The 21,397-nt window shown below is 47.9% G+C and overlaps 1 protein-coding gene across 3 annotated transcripts in view; it reads left to right on the top strand.

Moving 5' to 3' along the window:
- The first annotated feature begins 120 nt into the window (after positions 1 to 120).
- Positions 121 to 21,397, top strand: part of abcc3 (ATP-binding cassette, sub-family C (CFTR/MRP), member 3) — a 31,328-nt gene continuing 10,051 nt past the window's right edge. The window contains exons 1-18 of one of the 3 annotated variants that reach the window (XM_071536322.1): positions 121 to 176; positions 1,309 to 1,440; positions 9,242 to 9,493; positions 10,355 to 10,532; positions 10,678 to 10,839; positions 11,309 to 11,401; positions 11,832 to 12,035; positions 13,392 to 13,538; positions 13,653 to 13,740; positions 14,326 to 14,392; positions 14,623 to 14,749; positions 15,639 to 15,815; positions 16,274 to 16,441; positions 17,516 to 17,699; positions 17,806 to 17,917; positions 18,110 to 18,269; positions 19,312 to 19,519; positions 20,283 to 20,593. In XM_071536322.1, coding sequence (XP_071392423.1) covers positions 154 to 176; positions 1,309 to 1,440; positions 9,242 to 9,493; positions 10,355 to 10,532; positions 10,678 to 10,839; positions 11,309 to 11,401; positions 11,832 to 12,035; positions 13,392 to 13,538; positions 13,653 to 13,740; positions 14,326 to 14,392; positions 14,623 to 14,749; positions 15,639 to 15,815; positions 16,274 to 16,441; positions 17,516 to 17,699; positions 17,806 to 17,917; positions 18,110 to 18,269; positions 19,312 to 19,519; positions 20,283 to 20,593 — 2,793 coding nt within the window. In that variant the 5' untranslated portion in view covers positions 121 to 153. Of the gene's footprint in view, positions 177 to 1,308; positions 1,441 to 9,241; positions 9,494 to 10,354; positions 10,533 to 10,677; positions 10,840 to 11,308; positions 11,402 to 11,831; positions 12,036 to 13,391; positions 13,539 to 13,652; positions 13,741 to 14,295; positions 14,393 to 14,622; positions 14,750 to 15,638; positions 15,816 to 16,273; positions 16,442 to 17,515; positions 17,700 to 17,805; positions 17,918 to 18,109; positions 18,270 to 19,311; positions 19,520 to 20,282; positions 20,594 to 21,397 lie in introns of all 3 variants that reach the window. The other 2 variants (XM_071536320.1, XM_071536319.1) reach the window with 2 other exon arrangements.

The following is a 21,397-nucleotide window of genomic DNA, read 5'->3' as shown; positions in this document are numbered from 1 at the left end:
CTCGCTCACACACAGAGAGAACAGTTGTTGCTGGCTGCTGAAAGGAGTATGTCCTTATCCTTGTGTAACCCCCTCTGGCCTATTTCTCTGCACCGTTTTCCAATTTCTCCTCAGAATCCCTGCCCCGAATCCACGGCAGGTTTTCTTTCCACCATGACCTTCTGGTGGTTCACTAGGTAGGTTCTCCACTGCTCTGCGGCACCGTTCCACTTGACACACACTTTGTTGCACTCATGTTGGTCACACGCATGCATCCATAAAGAAAGAGACAAAGGAGTCAAGTCAAACTACGGTGGTTATCACTGCTGAAAATGAAAGTGGAATTCTTTTGATTTTAATTGTGTTATGTGTTGCATTTTTAAGCATCAATATATTATTGTCAAATGATTTGCGATATCTAACCCTAACCCTTATAATTACCGTAAACAGATGAGACCATGGTGGATTGGTAGCCTCTATCTCATGGCAGTGGTATTGTTATTGCTAGTGTTTCTCAAAATTAAGATTAAGATGATTTGATGAATTTAAGATGAAATTAAGATGTTTGTGGTGTAAAGCGATCTCCCTTTGTGCCATAAAGCAATCCAGCACATTTCCTGTGAAATTGGACCGGGTGGTGCAAGAATGCAGGAACACAGATCATATCCTTACAGTTTGAGATGGGCTGTGTGCTTGATGTTGTGTGATTAATAAAGACACACTTAAGATCATAAGATAAGATAAGATAGCGCTTTATTGATCCCCTTGGGGAAATACAGGTAATTTTCCCAGCTGTTCAGTTGGCTCTGTACTGTAGACCCACTGGCTGTTTGGATGTGATGTGTCATGCTTGTGGTAAATCTTGGGCCTTCCTGTCTGTTTCTGTTGGCCATGTCACCAATCAAATGCATCCTTGGTTGTTGAATACATTTATGGGATATCTTTATGTGTCCTTGGTTCTCAGTGTTCTTTTGTTTTGGAAGTGTACTAGATCATGCGGCACATCAAATACATAATGGAGGACACCAGAACACACAAGCACGCATAATGACAAAGACCTAATGTCCAATATTCTCAGCTATGGTCTCGTTTGTTTATGGCGATTATTCTTATGTGTCAGAATTAACGTGGTAATGATTTATTGATGTTAAAACGCAACATATAGCACCTTTAAGTTTACATCACACTGAATAACTGACACAAATTGAATAGTATTTTTCAGTATGAGTCATATTCTTCCATAAAGGTGTTATGTGACCAGTTAATTGCTCCTCTCACTGTCTTGCTTGTTGCACTAACATGTATTGAACTGCTGTTTGTCTCTCTCAGTATGGCCATTAAAGGCTATAAAATGCCCCTGGAGGCCAAAGACCTGTGGTCCCTGAACAAGCACGACAGCTCCACGACGGTGGTGCCCAAACTCCTCAAAGAGTGGGAAAAGGAGCACGCCAAAGCCCAGAGGTACACGAGAGGGGGAGGAGGAGGAGGAGGAGGAGGAGGAGGGGATGAATGAAGGGAGAGAGGGTGGGAGGTACAGACGGAAGGGGGAATTCTGCGACTGAATGAACAGAAATATGGATAGTTGGATATGTTCGTTGGTGGTTCATTGGAGAGGAGTTGTGGTTTTTTCACTGGACCCGACTTTCCTATAATTGTCCAAATCTATCAAGAGAATCATTGTTTTATTCCACTGCCTGTGAAGATGGAAAAAATGCAGTCTGTGTCATATAAAACCTTTCACTGATCTCGCAGTTTGTAGAAGTAGAAGCAATGCAACTTCTTGGATTTGTGGTCTCAAGCTAACAAGTTCCAAAGAGGAATGTGTACTTTGATTCACAAATACCTACAGTGTACACTTCCCTTCGCTTTTCTGTAAAAAAAAAAAAAAAAATTACAAAGCCAAATCCTGTCATAGTCAGCAGTGGCCCCAGCTTCCACTCCTTTATCAGAACAGAGAGGAGAGAGGAAGTGTCAGAGTGTGTGTACGTGTGTGTGTGTGTGTGTGCGCATACGTCTGTTCCCTTTGTACATGGGAGAACAGGTATATCTTATTTATGGAACCGATATCGCTGCATATTCTCTTTAGAGATCAGTGGGAAACTAATCAGACAACAAAAACACACAGAATGTTATGAGTTCACAGAGATCAGACCCAAAAGCAGACAACAATCGCAACTGTCCAAAGTTCAACAAGTTTTAATGGTGACACAGTGAATAATGTGCAGAGGGGAGGGGGCTGTGCTTCCTGGGATCCCACGAGGTGCCGTGCAAGTGACGGTGGCGGTGAAGGTGAAGGTGAGGAGTTCCCAGTCAGGACGCTGGTGGAGGTCGGACCGGCAACCCGAAACACTGGACCGAGGAACACACGAGCCCAGAGGCAAGCTGGCAGAAGAGCAGGCCGACAGGATCACCAGACAGGAGAGCAGGTAAGTGCAGCAGGCAGGCGAGCAGGCTAACACAGGCGAGGGGATCTGGGCACAGGAAGGAACAGCGTAAGAACAAGAACATAAGCACAGAATCAAAAACTAGAAACTAACTGGCCGAAGACGTTACTACCACTGTGGTTGACGGAACGATCTGGCGATGATCAGAAGAGAGACCGGGGCTTTTATGGAGGGAGTCTGATGAGGGAATGGAAGACACCTGGGCTGCCTGCAGGAAGGAACAACCACGCCCACATGCACACACAGAACACAGACCAGGGAGAGAAACAAGAGGATCAAACAGACAGGGGAAGACTGACAACACACAGGGAAAGGAGGGGCTGCCAAGACGAACCATGACAGTACCCCCCCCTCAACGACCTCCTCCAGGAGGTCTACCAGGCTTGTCGGGGTGAGAGGAGTAAAAGTCTCTGAGGAGCGAGGCATCCAGGATAAGACCCCGCGCAATCCAGCTCCTCTCCTCTGGACCGTACCCCTCCCAGTCCACGAGGTACTGGAACCCCCGTCCTCTCCTGCGCACATCCAGAATCTCACTGACCGTGAAGGCAGGGTGCCCGTCGATGAGCCGGGGGGGTGGCGGGGCGACGGAAGGCGGGCACAAGGTGCTGGTGGAGACCGGTTTCAACTGAGACACGTGGAAGGTAGGATGGATCCTGAGCGACCGGGGCAGTTTGAGGCGTACAGCGGCTGGGTTGACCACTGACTCGACCTTAAAGGGACCAATGAAGCGCGGAGAGAGTTTCTTAGAGGACACATTGAGTGGGATATCTCTGGCATTCAACCAAACCCTCTGACCGGGCTTGTATGTGGGAGCAGGGGTCCGGCGTCGATCCGCCAACCTCTGGTTCTGTTCCCGGGTGCGCAGGAGAGCTGCTCTGGTCTCCCTCCAGACGCGGCGGATCCTGCGCAGGTTGGACTGGACCGATGGCACGGTGAGGTCGGCCTCCTGAGAAGGGAACAGAGGAGGTAAGTAGCCCAGAGAAGCCTCAAAAGGTGTCATACCGGTAGCCGCTGACGTGAGGGAGTTGTGTGCATATTCTACCCAAGTGAGATGGGAGCTCCACGACGCCGGGTTACGGGCGCAGATACACCGCAAGGAGGCCTCCAGGTCCTGGTTAGCCCTCTCGGTCTGGCCATTAGATTGCGGATGGTGTCCGGAAGACAGGCTGACAGTGGCTCCCAGTGCCCGGCAAAACTCCTTCCACACTTGGGAAGTGAACTGGGGACCCCTGTCCGAGACGATGTCCAGCGGGATACCATGGATGCGGAACACCTGATCCACCACGATACTGGCCGTCTCAGCCGCTGAAGGCAACTTGGACAAGGCCACGAAGTGCACAGCCTTGGAAAAACGATCAACAATCGTTAGTATGGTGTCATTACCTTCGGACAGAGGCAGACCAGTCACGAAGTCCAAGGCGATGTGGGACCATGGACGACCGGGCACTGGGAGCGGGTGGAGCAGACCAGCAGGGGGGCGATGAGTGGCCTTGCCTCTGGCACACACGGTACAGGCCTTGACATACTCACGGGTGTCAGCCTCCATGGAGGACCACCAGAAGTGGCGTTGGAGGAGGCGTAGGGTGCGGAAGGTTCCCGGGTGGCAGGCGAAACGGGAGGTGTGACCCCACTCCAGAACCTGAGAACGGACAGAGGCAGGGACAAAAAGCCGCCCTGGCGGACCACCACCAGGATCTGGATTATCACGAAGAGCGGCCCTCACCACCGACTCTATCTCCCATGACAGGGAGCCCACCAGGCAGGAAGGAGGGAGAATAGTGTCAGGAGAGAGTACTTTGTTAGTGTCCTGCAGAAACTGCCTAGAGAGGGCGTCTGGCTTGGTGTTCTTACTGCCGGGCCTATAGGTCAAAGTAAACCGGAAACGACCGAAAAACAGTGCCCAACGAGCTTGTCGAGAGTTAAGGCGTTTAGCAGACTGAAGGTAGGCTAGGTTCTTATGATCTGTCCACACAATAAACGGAACTTCAGTGCCTTCCAGCCAGTGACGCCATTCCTCCAGGGCCAGTTTCACCGCCAAGAGTTCCCGGTTGCCGACATCGTAATTCCTTTCTGCGGGGGTCAGTTTCTTAGAGAAGAAAGCACAAGGGTGAAGTTTATCGTCTCCTGCGGCCTTCTGGGAAAGCACCGCACCTACCCCGACCTCAGAGGCATCCACCTCAACGATGAACTGGCGAGTGGGGTCCGGCTGCACCAGGACGGGAGTGGTAGTGAAGCGTCTCTTGAGTTCCTTGAAGGCTTCCTCCGCTGCAGGAGACCAGACAAAGGGGATAGATGAAGAGGTTAGCATAGTGAGAGGCGCTACTACCTGACTGTAGTTGCGGATGAACCGGCGGTAGAAATTGGAGAACCCAAGGAACCTTTGTAGCTGCTTCCTGGTATTGGGCCTAGGCCACTCAGTGACTGCCTGGATCTTGGCTGGATCCGTCCGTACCTGCCCACTCTCCAGGATGTAGCCTAGGAAGGCAACTGAGGCAACATGAAACTCACATTTCTCACCCTTAACAAACAGTTTGTTCTCCCACAACCTCTGGAGAACCTGACGCACATGCACAATGTGCTCCTCAGGGCTGTGGGAGAAGATGAGAATATCATCGAGGTACACAAACACAAAACGGTTCAGAAAGTCTCTCAGCACATCATTAACCAAGGCTTGGAAAACGGCGGGAGCATTGGTCAAACCGAAGGGCATGACCAGATATTCAAAATGCCCCAGAGGCGTGTTGAAGGCGGTCTTCCATTCGTCGCCCTCCCGAATTCGCACCAGATGATAAGCGTTGCGCAGGTCCAATTTACTGAAGATGGTGGCGCCCTGGAGGGACTCGAAAGCTGAGCTGATCAGCGGCAGAGGGTATTTATTCTTAATAGTTATGTTATTGAGACCCCGAAAGTCAATGCAGGGCCTCAGAGACTTGTCTTTCTTGGACACAAAGAAGAATCCTGCCCCCAGGGGAGAGGAAGAGGGCCGGATTATACCTGCGCTGAGCGACTCGCTGATGTACCTCTCCATGGCCTCACGTTCAGGAGCTGAGAGGTTATACAGTTTACTGGTGGGGAGAGCTGCGCCAGGCATGAGGTCAATGGGACAATCGTAGGGACGATGGGGTGGTAGCGACATGGCCCGGTGTTTACTGAAGACTTCGGCGAGGTCGTGGTAGTCTGGAGGCACAGAGGAGAGATCAGGAGGCTCTGGGGAGGCGGCACAGGGATTACTAGGACAACGAGGCAGAGCAGATTTCAGACAGGAAGAGTGGCAGTATGAACTCCAGCTAACAATCCTTCCCGCAGCCCAGTCTATGACAGGGTTGTGTAGTTGAAGCCAGGGCAGACCAAGCACTAGGGGAGCATGAGTGGAAGACATAACATGGAATGCTAAACTCTCATGGTGGTTACCGGCCACTAGGAGGGGCAACTGTTCAGTCTGATGAGTTATGTGAGCTAACAGGTCACCATTGAGAGCATTGACTGCTAATGGGAGATCAATGGCAGTAGTGGGCAGCTCAGCTTCTCGCACAAAGTCTGCGTCTAATAGGTTTGCGTCCGAGCCAGAGTCAATCAAAGCCTCCAGTTTGAACGTGTTACCCTTATAACGGATGCAGGCATCCACCTTGATACGTCTCCGGGGAAGACCTGGTAAAACAGAGCCACTCACCAGAACCCCGTCTGCAACTGGTGAGGCTTCTAGTTTAACCGCCGGGGACAGGAAGCCAACTGGTGTCCGGGTTCTCCACAGTAGAAGCACAGGCCCTCCTTGAACCTGCGGTTGCGTTCGGTGGGGGTGAGGCGGTTCCTTCCCAGCTGCATGGGCTCCTCCGCATGGTGACCAGGAGAGATGGCGCCCTCGCTGGCTGCCACAGGCGGTCGAGAGGCTAGTCCAGGTGAGGCAGCAGTACCAGGAACCACAGCTAGGGGTGTGTGAACCTTCTCCCTGCGCCTCTCTCTGAGTCGGTTGTCGATCTTGATAGCTAAGGCTATTAGCTCAGACAAATCCTTAGTCTCCTCTCTACCCACCAAACAGTCCTTTACGGCCTCGTTTAAGCCCTTAAAAAAGATGCTCTGGAGAGCCCGGTCATCCCACCCTAACTCAGTAGCTAGGGTACGAAATTCCACAGAGTAATTGGCCACGCTAAGCGTACCCTGCCGGAGGCTAAGCAGGCGGTTGCTAGCATCACTACTTAACACAGGATGATCAAAAACAGCTGTCATGTCGACAGAGAAGTCATTGAATGTAGCATTAGCAGTCTGAGGGCTATGCCAATAAGCCGTTCCCCAAGCCCTGGCTCTTCCCGTTAACAAACCCAACACATAGGCTATCTTAGCACGGTCACTAGCATAAGTTAGGGGTTGTAATTCAAACACAAGGGAACACTGGAAAAGGAAGGATTTGCATTCACCTAGGTCTCCCCTATAGCGTTCAGGCGCAGGGACGAAGGGTTCACGTGGCTGGAAGGCACCCACTGGTACTGCTGGAGGCGGACTGACGACTGGAACCGAGGACGGGTGAGGCTGGAGCTGGTTCTCCACACGAGCGAGTCCGGCAGTCAGCTCCGTCAAGGCGTCCATGATACGGCGTATGGTGACATCATGCTGGCCCAACATGGCTCCCTGGGAGGACAGGGCCTGGTGAAGGTCTCTAGCCCGAGAGTCACGATCTGTGTCCGCTGGGTCCATGCTTTTGGCCAGATCGTTCTGTTATGAGTTCACAGAGATCAGACCCAAAAGCAGACAACAATCGCAACTGTCCAAAGTTCAACAAGTTTTAATGGTGACACAGTGAATAATGTGCAGAGGGGAGGGGGCTGTGCTTCCTGGGATCCCACGAGGTGCCGTGCAAGTGACGGTGGCGGTGAAGGTGAAGGTGAGGAGTTCCCAGTCAGGACGCTGGTGGAGGTCGGACCGGCAACCCGAAACACTGGACCGAGGAACACACGAGCCCAGAGGCAAGCTGGCAGAAGAGCAGGCCGACAGGATCACCAGACAGGAGAGCAGGTAAGTGCAGCAGGCAGGCGAGCAGGCTAACACAGGCGAGGGGATCTGGGCACAGGAAGGAACAGCGTAAGAACAAGAACATAAGCACAGAATCAAAAACTAGAAACTAACTGGCCGAAGACGTTACTACCACTGTGGTTGACGGAACGATCTGGCGATGATCAGAAGAGAGACCGGGGCTTTTATGGAGGGAGTCTGATGAGGGAATGGAAGACACCTGGGCTGCCTGCAGGAAGGAACAACCACGCCCACATGCACACACAGAACACAGACCAGGGAGAGAAACAAGAGGATCAAACAGACAGGGGAAGACTGACAACACACAGGGAAAGGAGGGGCTGCCAAGACGAACCATGACACAGAAGCTGCAGCACAATGACAGAAAGAACACAAAGATCGTCTGAGCCGATCTTTGCAGAGGTCGAAAACACTTTATAAAAAACTTTGTTTGTGTGTTCTTTTGTAGTCGTAGAAGCTCTGATGTCTTCTGTGTGTTTATGGAGTATTTTTGGCTTTGGAAAATCAATTCATGTCGGAGCCTTAAAGGTTCTTACGATGTGTTGCAGAATTCATTACTGCGTTGCTTCTATCCCGCCTAGTATATTGCATTCCAATGTCAATTTGGCTTTCAAAGAAACTAGCTGGTGTGGTTCCCTGCTCACTGAGAAGAGAGCTTCAGTTACACAACGCACCGGCCCAACGAACACTCTAGCCGCAGGAAAGGGAAAGTCTTGCACAAACACACTTAACACCGGCTCGGGAAGCCTGGTGAACTTTGACCCCCATCATTGTTTCGCGCAGCGGCTGTTTTCTTCCCTCTGCGACGACGCTGCAGTTCTCCTGCCAAAGTTTCGCCGTGCTTTCTCCCCCGATCGAGAGCGAGGACTTGTAAAACGATATGGAAAAGCTGGATTAGGCCTTTTTAATTGTGGTCCGGAAACCTGTTTGGTGTAGCGCTGGAATTCCATTCCAGTTGCCCCGTTGCACTTTAGTCACTGATTAATCCGCTGCTGGAATCCGACTCTTCCACTCTGGTTTGTACTGGTGTTCAGTTGTATGTAGAGTAGTTCAGAGTCGGTTCAGATAAGCGGGAAATACTTCATTTGAATAAATAAAATCACTTTTTCAAGGAAAAACCGCTTCAGTATCATGTTTCAATGCATGAGCTCCTCATGAAGAAACTAAACTGAGCCAAATGAGGGACAGTCTGGGTTGCTTCATTTTTGCAACAGTACATTCATTTACATTATATTCTTTTTTTCAAGTTATATGAAGATAGGGTCATCTAAGGGAGGAAAAAAAAAACATAAATTGACGCTGTTCTGAAAATATAATAGATTTTTGTTTATATTGGTGGTTGTTTGCCTTATGATGATCAGTGACTGGAGGTCATAGTTTACCCTTAATTTATTCACCACTACATCTCTGTTAGGATCTTGTAAAAATACACTGGAGAAAGACCAGTGGGTTTCATTGGGAACACTATCAGGGGAGTGAGAATAAGATGTGCAAAAAGTCTGTTTGTAGAATAGCACTAGAATACCACAGGTATTCCAGCTATGTGTCATGGGTTTGATTCTCGCTCTCCTGCCTCTGTGACTCTGACTCTTCCTGACACTCTCCCCTCCCCTCTCCCCTCCCATCTCCCCGCCATTCCCCCGGCAGTGAACTGCTGCAGTTGCCTTATGACGATCACTTGGCTGAAGGTCATAGTTCACCCACTTCACGCTTCTTTACTCCCTACATCACTGCCTGTCTCTCTCTCTCTCTCTCTCTCCTCCCCCACCCTCCCCGCCTCCTCTGTCTTCCAGTGAGCAGCATCTCTCCAGCCAGGCCGTGTACGCCAAGCCGCCGCCGGAAACAACCAACCACATCGGAGGAGGAGGAGGAGGAGAAAGCAGCCCGGAGGAAGTGGAGGTGCTGCTGTCCAAACAGAAGGGCCCTCCGCGGCAGCCGTCCTTCCTGCGGGCCCTCGTCAAAGCCTTCGGACCCTACTTCCTGATCGGCTCGGCCTACAAGCTGCTGCAGGACATGATCACCTTCGTCAACCCCCAGCTCCTCAGGTGAACGGCGACAGGCCACCATTGTTCCACCGTTATCAAGGCCCTGTTCCCGGGAGGTTGTTTTGCATGTTGTGTGTTTTCTTTTGCATGTTGTTTTGCTTCGTCCATTGTACGGCAGCTGTCATCATGAGAACTGGGTGCCGCCTTTGTTTAGGATGCAAAATCGCCATGTAAATGTTTCCTCTTTAAGCTGTTGATGACTGTGTGCAGACTTAGAGATAGCAGCTGTTCTGTGAAACCCTTATCTCTGGGCTGGCTGTCATTTTCAGTGAGATAAGCCATAAGATAGCGACTTTCCTGTATAGATTTTGGCAGCGTTTTCTAGTCAGCTTAGTTAAGACTGATATCTGACATACAGCCTTTTCACTGGTGCCATATCTAAAAAATGTCAAATTTAGTGTTTCTTCTATATTAAAAAATGAATTCTCTGTTCTCTCTGATATGATTCCCATCAGTCAGATAACTTCCCTTCTTATAACTCACATATAACAATGAGATTAATACACTGGTTATTCTGAACTTTTTGACTTTGACACTATAGAGAAATGTGAAAGCTAATTTTCCTAATGATTCCTCACTATTCAAACTGTGAAATTGGCAGTTTGCTAAGCTACTTTGAGTCAATCTGTAATTAAGTGTTATCTAGAACCATTTCAAACACTTTTATGAATTTAGGCACATTTTGGCACAATAGAGTCGCCGAAATTGTTCTCAAAAAACAAACAAACAAACATCCACCACAATGACCATCCGGATACACATAGCCTCATTGTACCTGCGCAGCACAGTTCGTTCACGCAGAAGAACGTATGTGTGTGTATGGAGAGACTGTATGACTTTCCCCCTCCTCGCCTTCTCCAGCTTGTTGATCTACTTCACGAAGGAGCCGGACGTTCCCGACTGGTGGGGCTACGCGCTGGCCTTCCTCATGTTCTTCACAGCCTTCCTGCAGACCCTCATCCTCCACCAGCACTTTCAGTACTGCTTCGTCACCGGCATGAGGCTGCGGTCGGCTATTATAGGAGCTATCTACAGGAAGGTACACACACACACGCACCTCTGTATGGTATCATCGCATGTATACCTTCTATTAATACACAAACTGTAGCCCCCGGATAAATAACTTTCTCTATTTGTACATTTTTAACTGTGCTCTTTTTTTCCCCCCTGCCCTTGTCCTTCAGGCACTGGTGATAACCAACTCGGCCAAGCGTTCGTCAACAGTGGGAGAGATCGTCAACCTGATGTCCGTGGACGCTCAGAGGTTCATGGACCTCACCACCTTCCTCAACATGCTGTGGTCCGCCCCTCTGCAGATTGTACTGGCACTCTACTTCCTCTGGACGGTAGGCGCAAGTACAATAAACCACAAACAAAGGTCATCACTGAGTGAAGTCAGAAAGACCGTCTATTTCACCGTCTGGAACCTTTTTCCTCCTTTCAAACCCCTCTGCTGCTCATGACACATATAAGGCGGCTTATTCTGCTTATCACTTCAAACAAGTCCAGGCTTCTTTCTAGACTAATTTTCACAGACGTTTCACCGCCAGCAGTAGCCTCAGTAGACCAGAATGCAGTGCCAAAAGGGAAGTGTAATAGTATCTGAGGGTGTACTTTTCCTTTAATGACCCAGGAAACTTCGCTACCTCTGAATCATATTTGTGGGATCCTGAATCACTGTGATTACAGACACACACACACATACACACGTAATTTAACCGATGCTCTGTATTGATTTTGTCTCATGTTTGCATCGATGCCTATGCCCAGTGCATCGACAGGCCGTGTCTTTATGGTCTGCACTGTGTTTTACAGAACCTCGGTCCATCTGTGCTGGCTGGTGTGGCTGTCATGATCCTGCTGATCCCTTTTAACGCCGCCATTGCCATGAAGACACGAGCCTACCAGGTACGAACGCTCACACACATGCCTAGTCTGGCAGAGAATACCCACAGCAGCTGTATATACCATAGATGAAAGCCGCAAACTGTCTCTCTCATTCCATTGCACCATGTAAGTTTCAATCCGCTGATATGCCCATGGGAAATCTATGTAAGAATTCAAGCATGTGTAAGAAATCATGTGATTTTTACATTATTCATGGGTTTTCGCGCTTCAAAGAAGTTACCTTTGTCCCTTTTCCTGTATTTTTCTGTGCAGAACACACTCCACTTGGTGTGTGGGCTTTGATTTAGCTGTACTACTTTCAAGTCTATTCATTCATGGATGAAGATATCGTTTCTGACACCGGGAAAAAGAACAGTTTGCCTTCTGATTCCTCTCCCTTGCTTGAAATCTCTCTCTCTTTCAACCCCCTCCCTCCCTTCCTCTGTGCCAGGTGGAACTGATGCAGTACAAGGACGCGCGTATCAAGCTGATGAACGAGATCCTGAACGGCATCAAGGTGCTCAAGCTGTACGCCTGGGAGAACTCCTTCAGGGACAAGGTCCTGGCCATTCGGCAGAAGGAGCTCAACGTGCTGCGCAAGACGGCCTACCTGGGCGCGCTCTCCACCATGGCCTGGAGCAGCGCTCCTTTCCTGGTACGCTCCACCCGGATGTCTTTTTGTCGGGGGGGGGGGTATGGAGAGAACGTCACACCAAAGTCCTTTCAAAAATCTAGCAATTTAAAAGGACCATACCGGTGTTTCTGCATGTTTTAGCCCATTTACAACACTTCACGCATACTTCACATTACTACCGACCATTTTCCAAAGCATACCACACCTTTTTAGATTTTTGAATATTCCACTTTGAATACTCCATTTTCCTATATTTTTTAAATTCAAATGTTCAGGTGAGAAGTCAATGAATTTAGTCTGTAAAACAATCTTTTCTCCAGGTACTACTTTCTGGCGGAGACATACTGTACATTCTGTTGTGTGGGTGTCTCTGCGGGGAGAGCATTTCCAAGAGGAATGGTGCATTCAAGTGCTATCGGATAAATCTGAAAAACTACTTGGTAGTTAGCCAAACTAACTATGATAACGTTTTTAAAGCAAGAAGAAGCAAAGATTTAACCACATCCACATCATCCTTTTCACTATGCCCTTGTTTGCTTTTTGTGTGTGTTCTTGGTTTCCAACCAAATACTGTAGCACATGAATGCAATGCTGTTTGGCAGCCGACTTTGAAGTCCGGGATGTCGGAGCTTCCCACCAGCATGTGAACGCACCAGAAGACATGTAGACTTTTCAGATCAATGCAGGCGTTCACTGAGTTCACTGAGATAACCTATCTGAGCTTTCAAGTCTCTGCAAGTTGATTTTCTTACCATAACAAAATGAAAATGATTGGCTGCCTGGAAGCTAGAAAAACACATTCAGACATCTAAAAAAATACGGTATGCTTTGATTTTATTCAGGTTTTTAAAATGGTCTTAAATTCAACTCCAGGTAGCATTAAAAATATCTTAAAAAAAGTCTTAAATTTTGCTTTCTGCAACCTGCAGATACCCTGTCAGATGTATGCCGAATTTCCCAGTAGACCCTCTTCTTAAAAGGCCTTATGTCATATTCTTCAAGGTGTGCGCTTTTGCCAATAAGCAAGGCTGCATTACAATGCCAAGATTTTTGAATGGAGTTTAGTACATGATCAGAACAAGAGCAGCATGTACTGTAATATTTGAGTAATTTCATAACCTAATCATATAATTCTTTCATTGCTGAGACCCTTAATCTAATAATTATGAGGGGGTTACTACAATGCAGCTAACAATACAGCAGTGTGGGGGATATTTTTAGCTGTGGACGGCCACGTCATTGCTCAGTCACTAGTTGAATGCAAGGTCACTGTGCCAGTCCGTGCAGAATATCACAGTGCTGACTGCTGTACATCTCTACAGTAGATTGATGGACCTCGGTGTCCTGAGTGGCTTTTTTTGTCTGATGTGTTTCCAGGTTGCCTTGACAACGTTCGCCGTGTATGTGACTGTGGATAAGAACAACGTCCTGGATGCGGGGAAGGCTTTTGTGTCGCTCTCGCTCTTCAACATCCTTAGGTTTCCTCTCAACATGCTGCCACAAGTCATCAGCAGTATCGTACAGGTGGGAACTCTTTCCTTTGCTTTTCTTCACTTTTCCTTTCTTTGCTTTGCTTTGTTTTGCCTTTCTTTGCTTTCTTTTCATTCAGTGGCCTGTTTGTTTTATTCTGCATCCCAGGCCAGTGTCTCCCTGAGGCGAATCCAAAACTTCCTGAGTCACGATGAGCTGGACCCACAGTCAGTGGACAGAAAAAACACAGCCACAGGTAAAACAAACCACTGCTGTTTCTGTTCCTGTTCCTGTTCCTTCTTAGGGTTAGAGCAGTGAATTGATTTATTTATTTGTTTGTTTCCACCCTGACATGAATAAAAGTCTGGATGAAACACTAATACTTGTACTTTTTTTGGCATGCAAATGGTCAAATTTAAAGATAAATATCAACATCATCACATCAGCTATGGACAGCTTCAATCACACACTTTTCACATCGCTGTTCTTATTGCACACGCTCACAACTGACTAGGATGGTTGCCACAGCCCCGTCAGTCATTTCCTGTTTGGGAAATTATGCAATGCCATTTTTATTTGTGGTTCCACTGAGTAACCTGACTGCGCTCTCAAAATAGCTTTTTAGAGCACAGTCACTGCTTTTCCCTTTGTACCTGTCACCTTGTCACTGCCATTTGGCTGAGAGCCTGTGTATACAGAGCCTTTTGAGAGGTGTTGGGTGACTACTAGCTCAGAAATGCTTCTCACAGTCGAGTCTTTTCAAACCGCATGAGAGCTGTCGCCCATGCAAAAGCACCGTTCTCCTGGTAAGACTTTCTCATTACCTTTTGTTGCCCAACAGATTACTCAGTGACAGTTGTCAATGGGAAATTCACCTGGGCTAAAGAAGATCCTCCTGCTCTGCACAAGTACGTTCAACATTTCCAAGAAATTAATTCCCGAAAATAGGTCCACATTTGTGTGTAATGACAATCTGTTATCTTAAAATACAATCCCCTTGTATTTTATTATGTAAAATGTGTTGTCATGCCTGGGGCTATGGTTGAACAGTACAACCATTATATCACACTAACCGCATTTCACCTGGCTCAGCCTCGGGCTAATTATCATGCGGTATAAATGCCTGCTGTGTTCGCAGTATTAACGTGATGGTGCCCCAGGGCTCTCTGCTGGCCGTGGTGGGCCACGTCGGCTGCGGGAAGTCCTCCCTGATCTCCGCGCTGCTGGGCGAAATGGAGAAACTAGAGGGAGAGGTTTCTATTCGGGTAAGAGTTCACATGTCAGAGCCTGAGGGAGTGTCGTGATGCATGACTGACAAGCAGGTAGCTGGCGATGCTTCAGATATTCTTCCCTCCTCGGTTTTCTTCTTGGTACACAGTCAAACGTTTCAAAAAACCTTTCTACATGGCATTAACATGCATGCTGGGTGATTAGATTGTAATCGGATAGAGCCAAAATGTATAAATGCAGTGTGTGTGTGTACTGTATGTGTGTGTGTAAATGCAGCCAAGATGCATAGAAGATCAGATCACCCAAATGTGTCGCCGATCTAAATATAGCAGCTATGTAAACAGTATAAACTTAAAGGTGCTATGTGTCATATTAGAACATCAACAAAATCATTAACACATTGATTTTGATATATTAGACTTTCACCAAGAAGACTGGCAGCCTCTACCCGTCTCTACACTGCATTTTACATTGTGTTCCTTCTCGGATCTGGCAGGGAAAAGAAATAGAATTTTTCGGGAAATGAATTGCAGCATCCTTTTGGCTACGGGAAGCAATGGGGATTTTTTTGTGGTCTTAAGTACGAGAAACACTAGCATTAAAAATACCAGTGGTTTGACATAGAAGTTACCGATCATCCACCATGCTCTCATTTGTTTATGGTAATTATGCCAAGCATTTGACAAGGAAGCGCACGCAAAGTCAAATACAGGAAGCTCGGATAGTCACATTCTTTACAAAAATGGATCGTCGGGAAGTCTGTTTAAAGGACGTAAATATTAGGAGAGGAAGTGGCATTCTGCACATTGGCGAAGGAAAGAGAAATCCAAGAGTTGCATTTTAATGCCAAGTGTAAATATAATCCAGCTAAATCATATCTAAATAGAAAATACAAACCGCATCCTCCGGCCTCTCTCTCCCCAGGGTTCGGTGGCCTACGTACCCCAGCAGGCCTGGATCCAGAATAACACCCTGAGGGACAACATCCTGTTCGGGAAACCCTACCAGGAGCAGAAGTACCGCTGCGTTCTGGAGGCCTGCGCCCTGACCCCCGACCTGGAAGTGCTGCCTGGGGGAGACATGACCGAGATAGGAGAGAAGGTACAGTAGAGAAGTGCCCGTTTAAACCTGAGCCTTTGCTTTCATTTTCCCTTCCTTAGTTGCAGCATAACTTTTTGTTTCTGTTTTCAGGTATCAGCTTCGGTTTCCTTTCTTTCAGCATTTGTTCTGTCTGGAAATAATTGAAGTGGTGTTTCATTAATTCAGGTTTCCCAAACTTTTTTCAGATTAAGGATAGATCCTCATTTGACAAAGGTTTTGTCCCGAAGAGGGTTTTGTGGTTATTGATGAGTTACTAAAGAATTGCATAACTGTCTGTATTGCAGCCACATACACACTCTCATTGTGCAAAGTGAAATAATAGTGAAATATAAACTATTCCTCATTTTGAACCTTCTCCTGGTGGTTCCTCTGACTCCACTTTCTGCATTAACTGATCACTGCTCTGGTCTGTCTGTCTATCTGTCCACCCATTCCCTCGGTGTCTCTTAACCCTGCAGGGCATCAACCTCTCCGGTGGCCAGAGGCAGAGGGTGAGCCTGGCCCGGGCGCTGTACAGCGAGGCCGACGTCTACCTGCTGGACGACCCGCTGTCCGCCGTGGACGCCCACGTGGCCAAACACATCTTTGACAACCTCATCGGCCCGGAGGGGGCGCTACAGGGCAAGGTGAGGAGAGGAGCCCGGCCGCCTAGCCAGACCTGCTGCAGCTGAACCAGGCTGAGACCGCCTGCTTAGCGCTTATTTAGTTACGTGAACAGGAGCGATCTGGTCTAGTTCTGTGCTCTGTATGGGTGCAGATCATTCCTGCTGTGATAAAGGGATCCTGTTACGTGTCATAGGCATTATGCAACTTCATTACAAGCATACTGAAATAACAGCAGTTTGTGCCTCAGTTGAGCAAAGAGCTCCAGTTTTCATCTTATTCACTGAGAAATGTTTGCAAATCAAGGTGTGGTGCAAACAAGCCCTCTAACAGAGCACCGTGCAAGCAAACAGCTCCTTACACCAAGGTTGGCACCCTCACACCCTAAAGCGCATTTTATAATTGGAGCATTCTCTGATCTGATTTGAGATTCTAGGATGGAAAAACCCTCTGCTTTGCTTCCTGACTTGCTGGTGATGATGCTATATCAGGCAGAAATCCTACCTGTCAGAGGATCTTATATGGGATTCAGTAATTTGGGGGAGTTGGTGTTGCTAAGTGTTAGTGAATTAGGCATAATCTCGATTTGCACGGCCTTGCTCCAAATAACTATTATTCATAAGTATTTTCCATATAATTTACATATGCATGACCATGACAGGCACAAAGAGGCTTTATTTTTTGACCAGCTTTCCACTCATTGTGCACAAAATTGATACAGCGCTCCCTCCTGCGCAAACCTGTAGTGAATCTAGGCCTCAGTCTCTGAGCAAGCATCAGAGTCTCAGGCTCAACTTTTCTTTTGTTTTGTTTTTTTTACTACAGAGGAAGTTGTATCTCTTATCTTTGGTTTATTACTTTGCATCCTCTTTACTCCTTGTTGGATTTTCATATTTATGACACCAAGCCCTGATAAGAACCGTATGCCTTTGACGCTGTCGTCTGGTGGTAAGGTGTGTAGACTGTAGCTCTGGACGTGTCATGGCAGTGATAAAATGTTTGGCATGTGTGTGTGTCTGTGGGTGTGTGATGACGTTGCTACGTGCGTATAGTAACAATAGCTAATAATAGAGGTTCCTCTTGTTGTTTGGCTCCAGACGCGCATCCTGGTGACACACGGCATCAGCTTCCTGCCTCAGGTGGACAACATCATGGTGATGGTGGAGGGCCGGGTGTCGGAGATGGGCTCCTACCAGGAGCTGCTCAACCAGAACGGAGCCTTCGCCGAGTTCCTCAGGAACTACGCTCTGGAGGACATCATAGAGGAGGATGAGGCAACCGGTACAGCCGCCCGCCCCCACTCTTATATCACCTAAGATTTACATAGATAAGATATATGTTGGAACAAAATGAGTTGTATATTATACTGACAATGATGCCTTTCCAGAGGAGTTAATAGAAGATGAGGATGAGTTATTCCCTGACGACGCCCTTAGCAACCACACAGACATGGTGGACAATGAGCCGGTGGTCAACGAAGCCAAGAGAAAGTTCATAAGGTACTGGAAACATATGTAAATAGAGTAATGTGTGAGTGTCTTTTTTAACTTTTTCACTACCTAGAAGGTTAAGTATTATAACTAGCTTGCTTTCAGTCTCTGCCTCCACACATAAGATTATTGGATTCATTCATTCAGTGAGTTGTCAATTCACTAAACCCTAAGCTGCTGATGTCCCTTCTCCCTTCACAGGCAGATCAGCATCATTTCAGCGGACGGAGAGAACCCCAAGACCAGGTCGGTGAGGAAGCACGCCTGCAGCCAGAGGAAGCACTCCGATGCCCAACCAGAGAAGAAGAAGCAGGCCGGGGCGGCGAAGCTCATCCAGGCAGAGACCGCCGAGAGAGGCAGGGTCGGTCCTCCCTTCTCTACATTCCTTCCTTTCTCTCTCTCTCTCTCTTTCGTCTTCTAATCACCCTTCAACCCAGGAAATTCCAGCTCATGATTTCATCTCCACAAGGAGCTTTCACTACAGGTCTTGACAAAAGAGGCGGTGAAAGGGAGGAAATATATGAGTAACTGTAAGGATTATGGCTATGCTGAGATACCTGTTTGATTGAGGTTTCCCTTGTGAAGCAGCCAAAAAAAACACTTTACCGCTGCTTTGAATTCTACCTCAAACAGGCCTAAAGCAACTTCCAGGGTTAGTGAAGCACATCTGCCTCCTGTTGGTGAGAACTTGGCATTATGTCAGGCATTAGGCTGCATGATTTGTCTCTATTACAAATTTTTTACATTGCACTAGATTTTCACTTTTTCACTTTTCAGTGCAGTATTTCTCAAAGCAGCAGCAGCTAGAAATCTTTCAATCTTACTGTCTTACTCTTATTGTGGTCCTTCAAAATTTAAATATATTACCACTTCATTACTTTTGGGCGTGGCTACAGCCCTGAGGAAAAAGTACAGAATCTGTACTTGTTTGTCGTAGGTTTAAAACCAAAGTGTCTCCAAGTGACAGACGCTGATCAGCATTCAGGAACTAAAACTATATACGACATACCATTAATTCTGCAGCCCTATTAGGCATGTTTTTTTTCTACCTTTATTTACCCATGGGAAAGTGCATGCATGCTCTTCTCCAGCAAGGCCCTGCTTCACATTTACAGTTGCACACATTCACACTGGGAGCTGCCCAGTACAACCACAGTCTTCTACTGTCACTGCCACTGTCACTGCTGCCACTAAGCAGCAGCACAGGGGCAGTTTGGGGTTCAGTGCCTTGCTCATGGGCTCCTCTAAGAGTTGTTAAGGGAGGGGACAGCACCACCCGTTCACTTTCAGCCACCCTCCACTCACAAGCCCGCCTCTCCACCCTCTTGGCTACCGCCGTCTGTGCCGACCGGGACCGAACGTGACCTAGTAACCGCACTCCGTCGCTCTCCCCCCTCCACCAGGTGAAGATGAAGGTGTACCTGGAGTACGCCAAGGCGGTGGGACCCCTGCTGTCGGTGTTCATCTGCTTCCTGTACGGCTGCCAGAACGCGGCGTCCATCGGAGCGAACATCTGGCTCAGCGCGTGGACCAATGACGCCGCGCAAAATCGGACCCAGGAGAACGTTAACATGAGGGTGGGGGTGTACGCAGCGCTGGGCATTGCACAAGGTAAGAGATCAGCTGTCTCCTGTTAGCTAGACCTGATGTAGTTTTAGGTTGTTTTGAAAATGAACACTATTTTTCTGCAGTTATATATGAAATAGAATTTATAGAAACAGCCCTTTTGGAAAAGAGGTGCAAAAGTCATTTCTTGTGGTTAAATACGCTGCCACGCAACAGTATCATGCTATAATTTTAGTTTGCTCAACTGGCTACCTTGACCTCCCTGGCGCTGCCTGTAACCTGCACCCACACAGCTTGGCGCTGCTGAGTTTCATTGAACTGAACGGACTTGTAGTTGCTCTGCAGCCTTAGGTGTGAACAGTTAAAATGCCTGCTTTTTCACAGCAGAGATATTGTGGGTGAGAGGGCATTCAACAGTAATAGCTTCGATGTTCTTAGGATGATTGCACCTATGTTGGTGATAATAGCTGTGTGTATTCATAGAGAGCTGAAGCACCGGCAGTACACCTACTAGTTACTATGTATTGTGTTCCACAGTGCTGCTGCATGATTTATTAATTATGCGTTATGTCAGGGGGGTTTTGTTCTGTTGAATGCATAGAAGCGGTGTGTGGAATACAAAACATATGGTTGACTGTTTCTATTCCTCTTTCAGTGAAAGCCTCTTAACACACACTGTGAGCAAGACCAAGCTTCCTGCTCACTATTAGCATTGCATCTTTGCCTTCAGGAGAGGTGCCGCCTGTGTCTACTAGCGATCCCACTGCCTTCTCATCCACACTCACACCTTCCCCTCCATCCACCCTAGGTATCCTGGTCATGATCTCTTCCTTCACCCTAGCCATGGGCAACATCGGCGCCGCCAGGAAGCTGCACCACAGTCTGCTTGACAACAAGTTTCACACGCCCCAGTCTTTCTTTGACACCACACCTATAGGGCGCGTGATCAACCGCTTCTCCAAGGACATCTACGTGATCGACGAGGCGCTGCCCTCCACCGTGCTCATGTTCCTCGGCACCCTGTTCGTCTCCGTCTCCACCATGATAGTTATCGTTTGCAGCACGCCCATCTTTGCCGTGGTCATAGCGCCGCTGACTTTCATATACATCTTTGTTCAGGTACTGGTTCTGTCGCGACGCTCCGGGAACCGCCAGGGCAAAACCGCCTCCACTTGGCGGATAATGCTTTCTGTTCTTCCCCTCTTCTTTTCCAAAAGTTTGGGATTCCCCCTGTTCCTGGAACGGCATGCATCGTGCTTGCTAATGTAGTAGCTTTTCTAACACCCAACTTGAGCTTTTGTTTCAGCTTTCGATGTTCCTGATGCTGATTTGCTGATATTCTGTCAGATCTCACGTTCACTTTCCCCTCTCCACAACTCACACATTTCCTGTCGTGCCTGCTTACACACACACACACACACACACACACAGTATACAGCTATACAGCTATACAGCCTGGCCCCTATATGCACACACTGTAGTGAAGTAGACTTCAGTTCAGAGCCTGAGCTGAGAGCACTGCATATATTTTAGGAACCAAATCCTCTCTTGGTCACAGGCAGTGTCTGCTGCTGACACTGGATGAGCAAGCCTTGTGTGTTCCTGTCAAAAACAGGAATAATGCTCCAGGAGAAGAAGGTCTTTAGTGATCCATAACTCCCCTCTAGTGGCCAACCAGTGGGAATACAGCTGGGAGTCTGCTCGCCTTATCTAACCACGGGTGTCTGGATTTGTTTCAGGGATTACACAAGCGGCGTCTGTGGCGCTTGTTAACATTAGAGGCAACTTATACCTAAGACATTGTGCCAAAGAAAACAACTTATTCACTAGTGTGTGAAATGTGTACGCATGTGAGTGAATGATTTCTTCTTGTGGTGTTGTAGAAGTAGAGCGGGTATGAATTAACCTCATTGAGTTCTCAGT

Source organism: Centroberyx affinis, unplaced genomic scaffold (assembly GCF_046629955.1).
Source record: "Centroberyx affinis isolate AG114_WGS23_722 - 3 ecotype Tasmania unplaced genomic scaffold, CSIRO-AGI_Caff_v1 ptg002855l_1, whole genome shotgun sequence".
NCBI lineage: Eukaryota > Metazoa > Chordata > Actinopteri > Beryciformes > Berycidae > Centroberyx > Centroberyx affinis.
The sequence above is the reverse complement of the archived record's forward strand: the minus strand, read 5'-3'. Positions and strand labels throughout refer to the sequence as shown.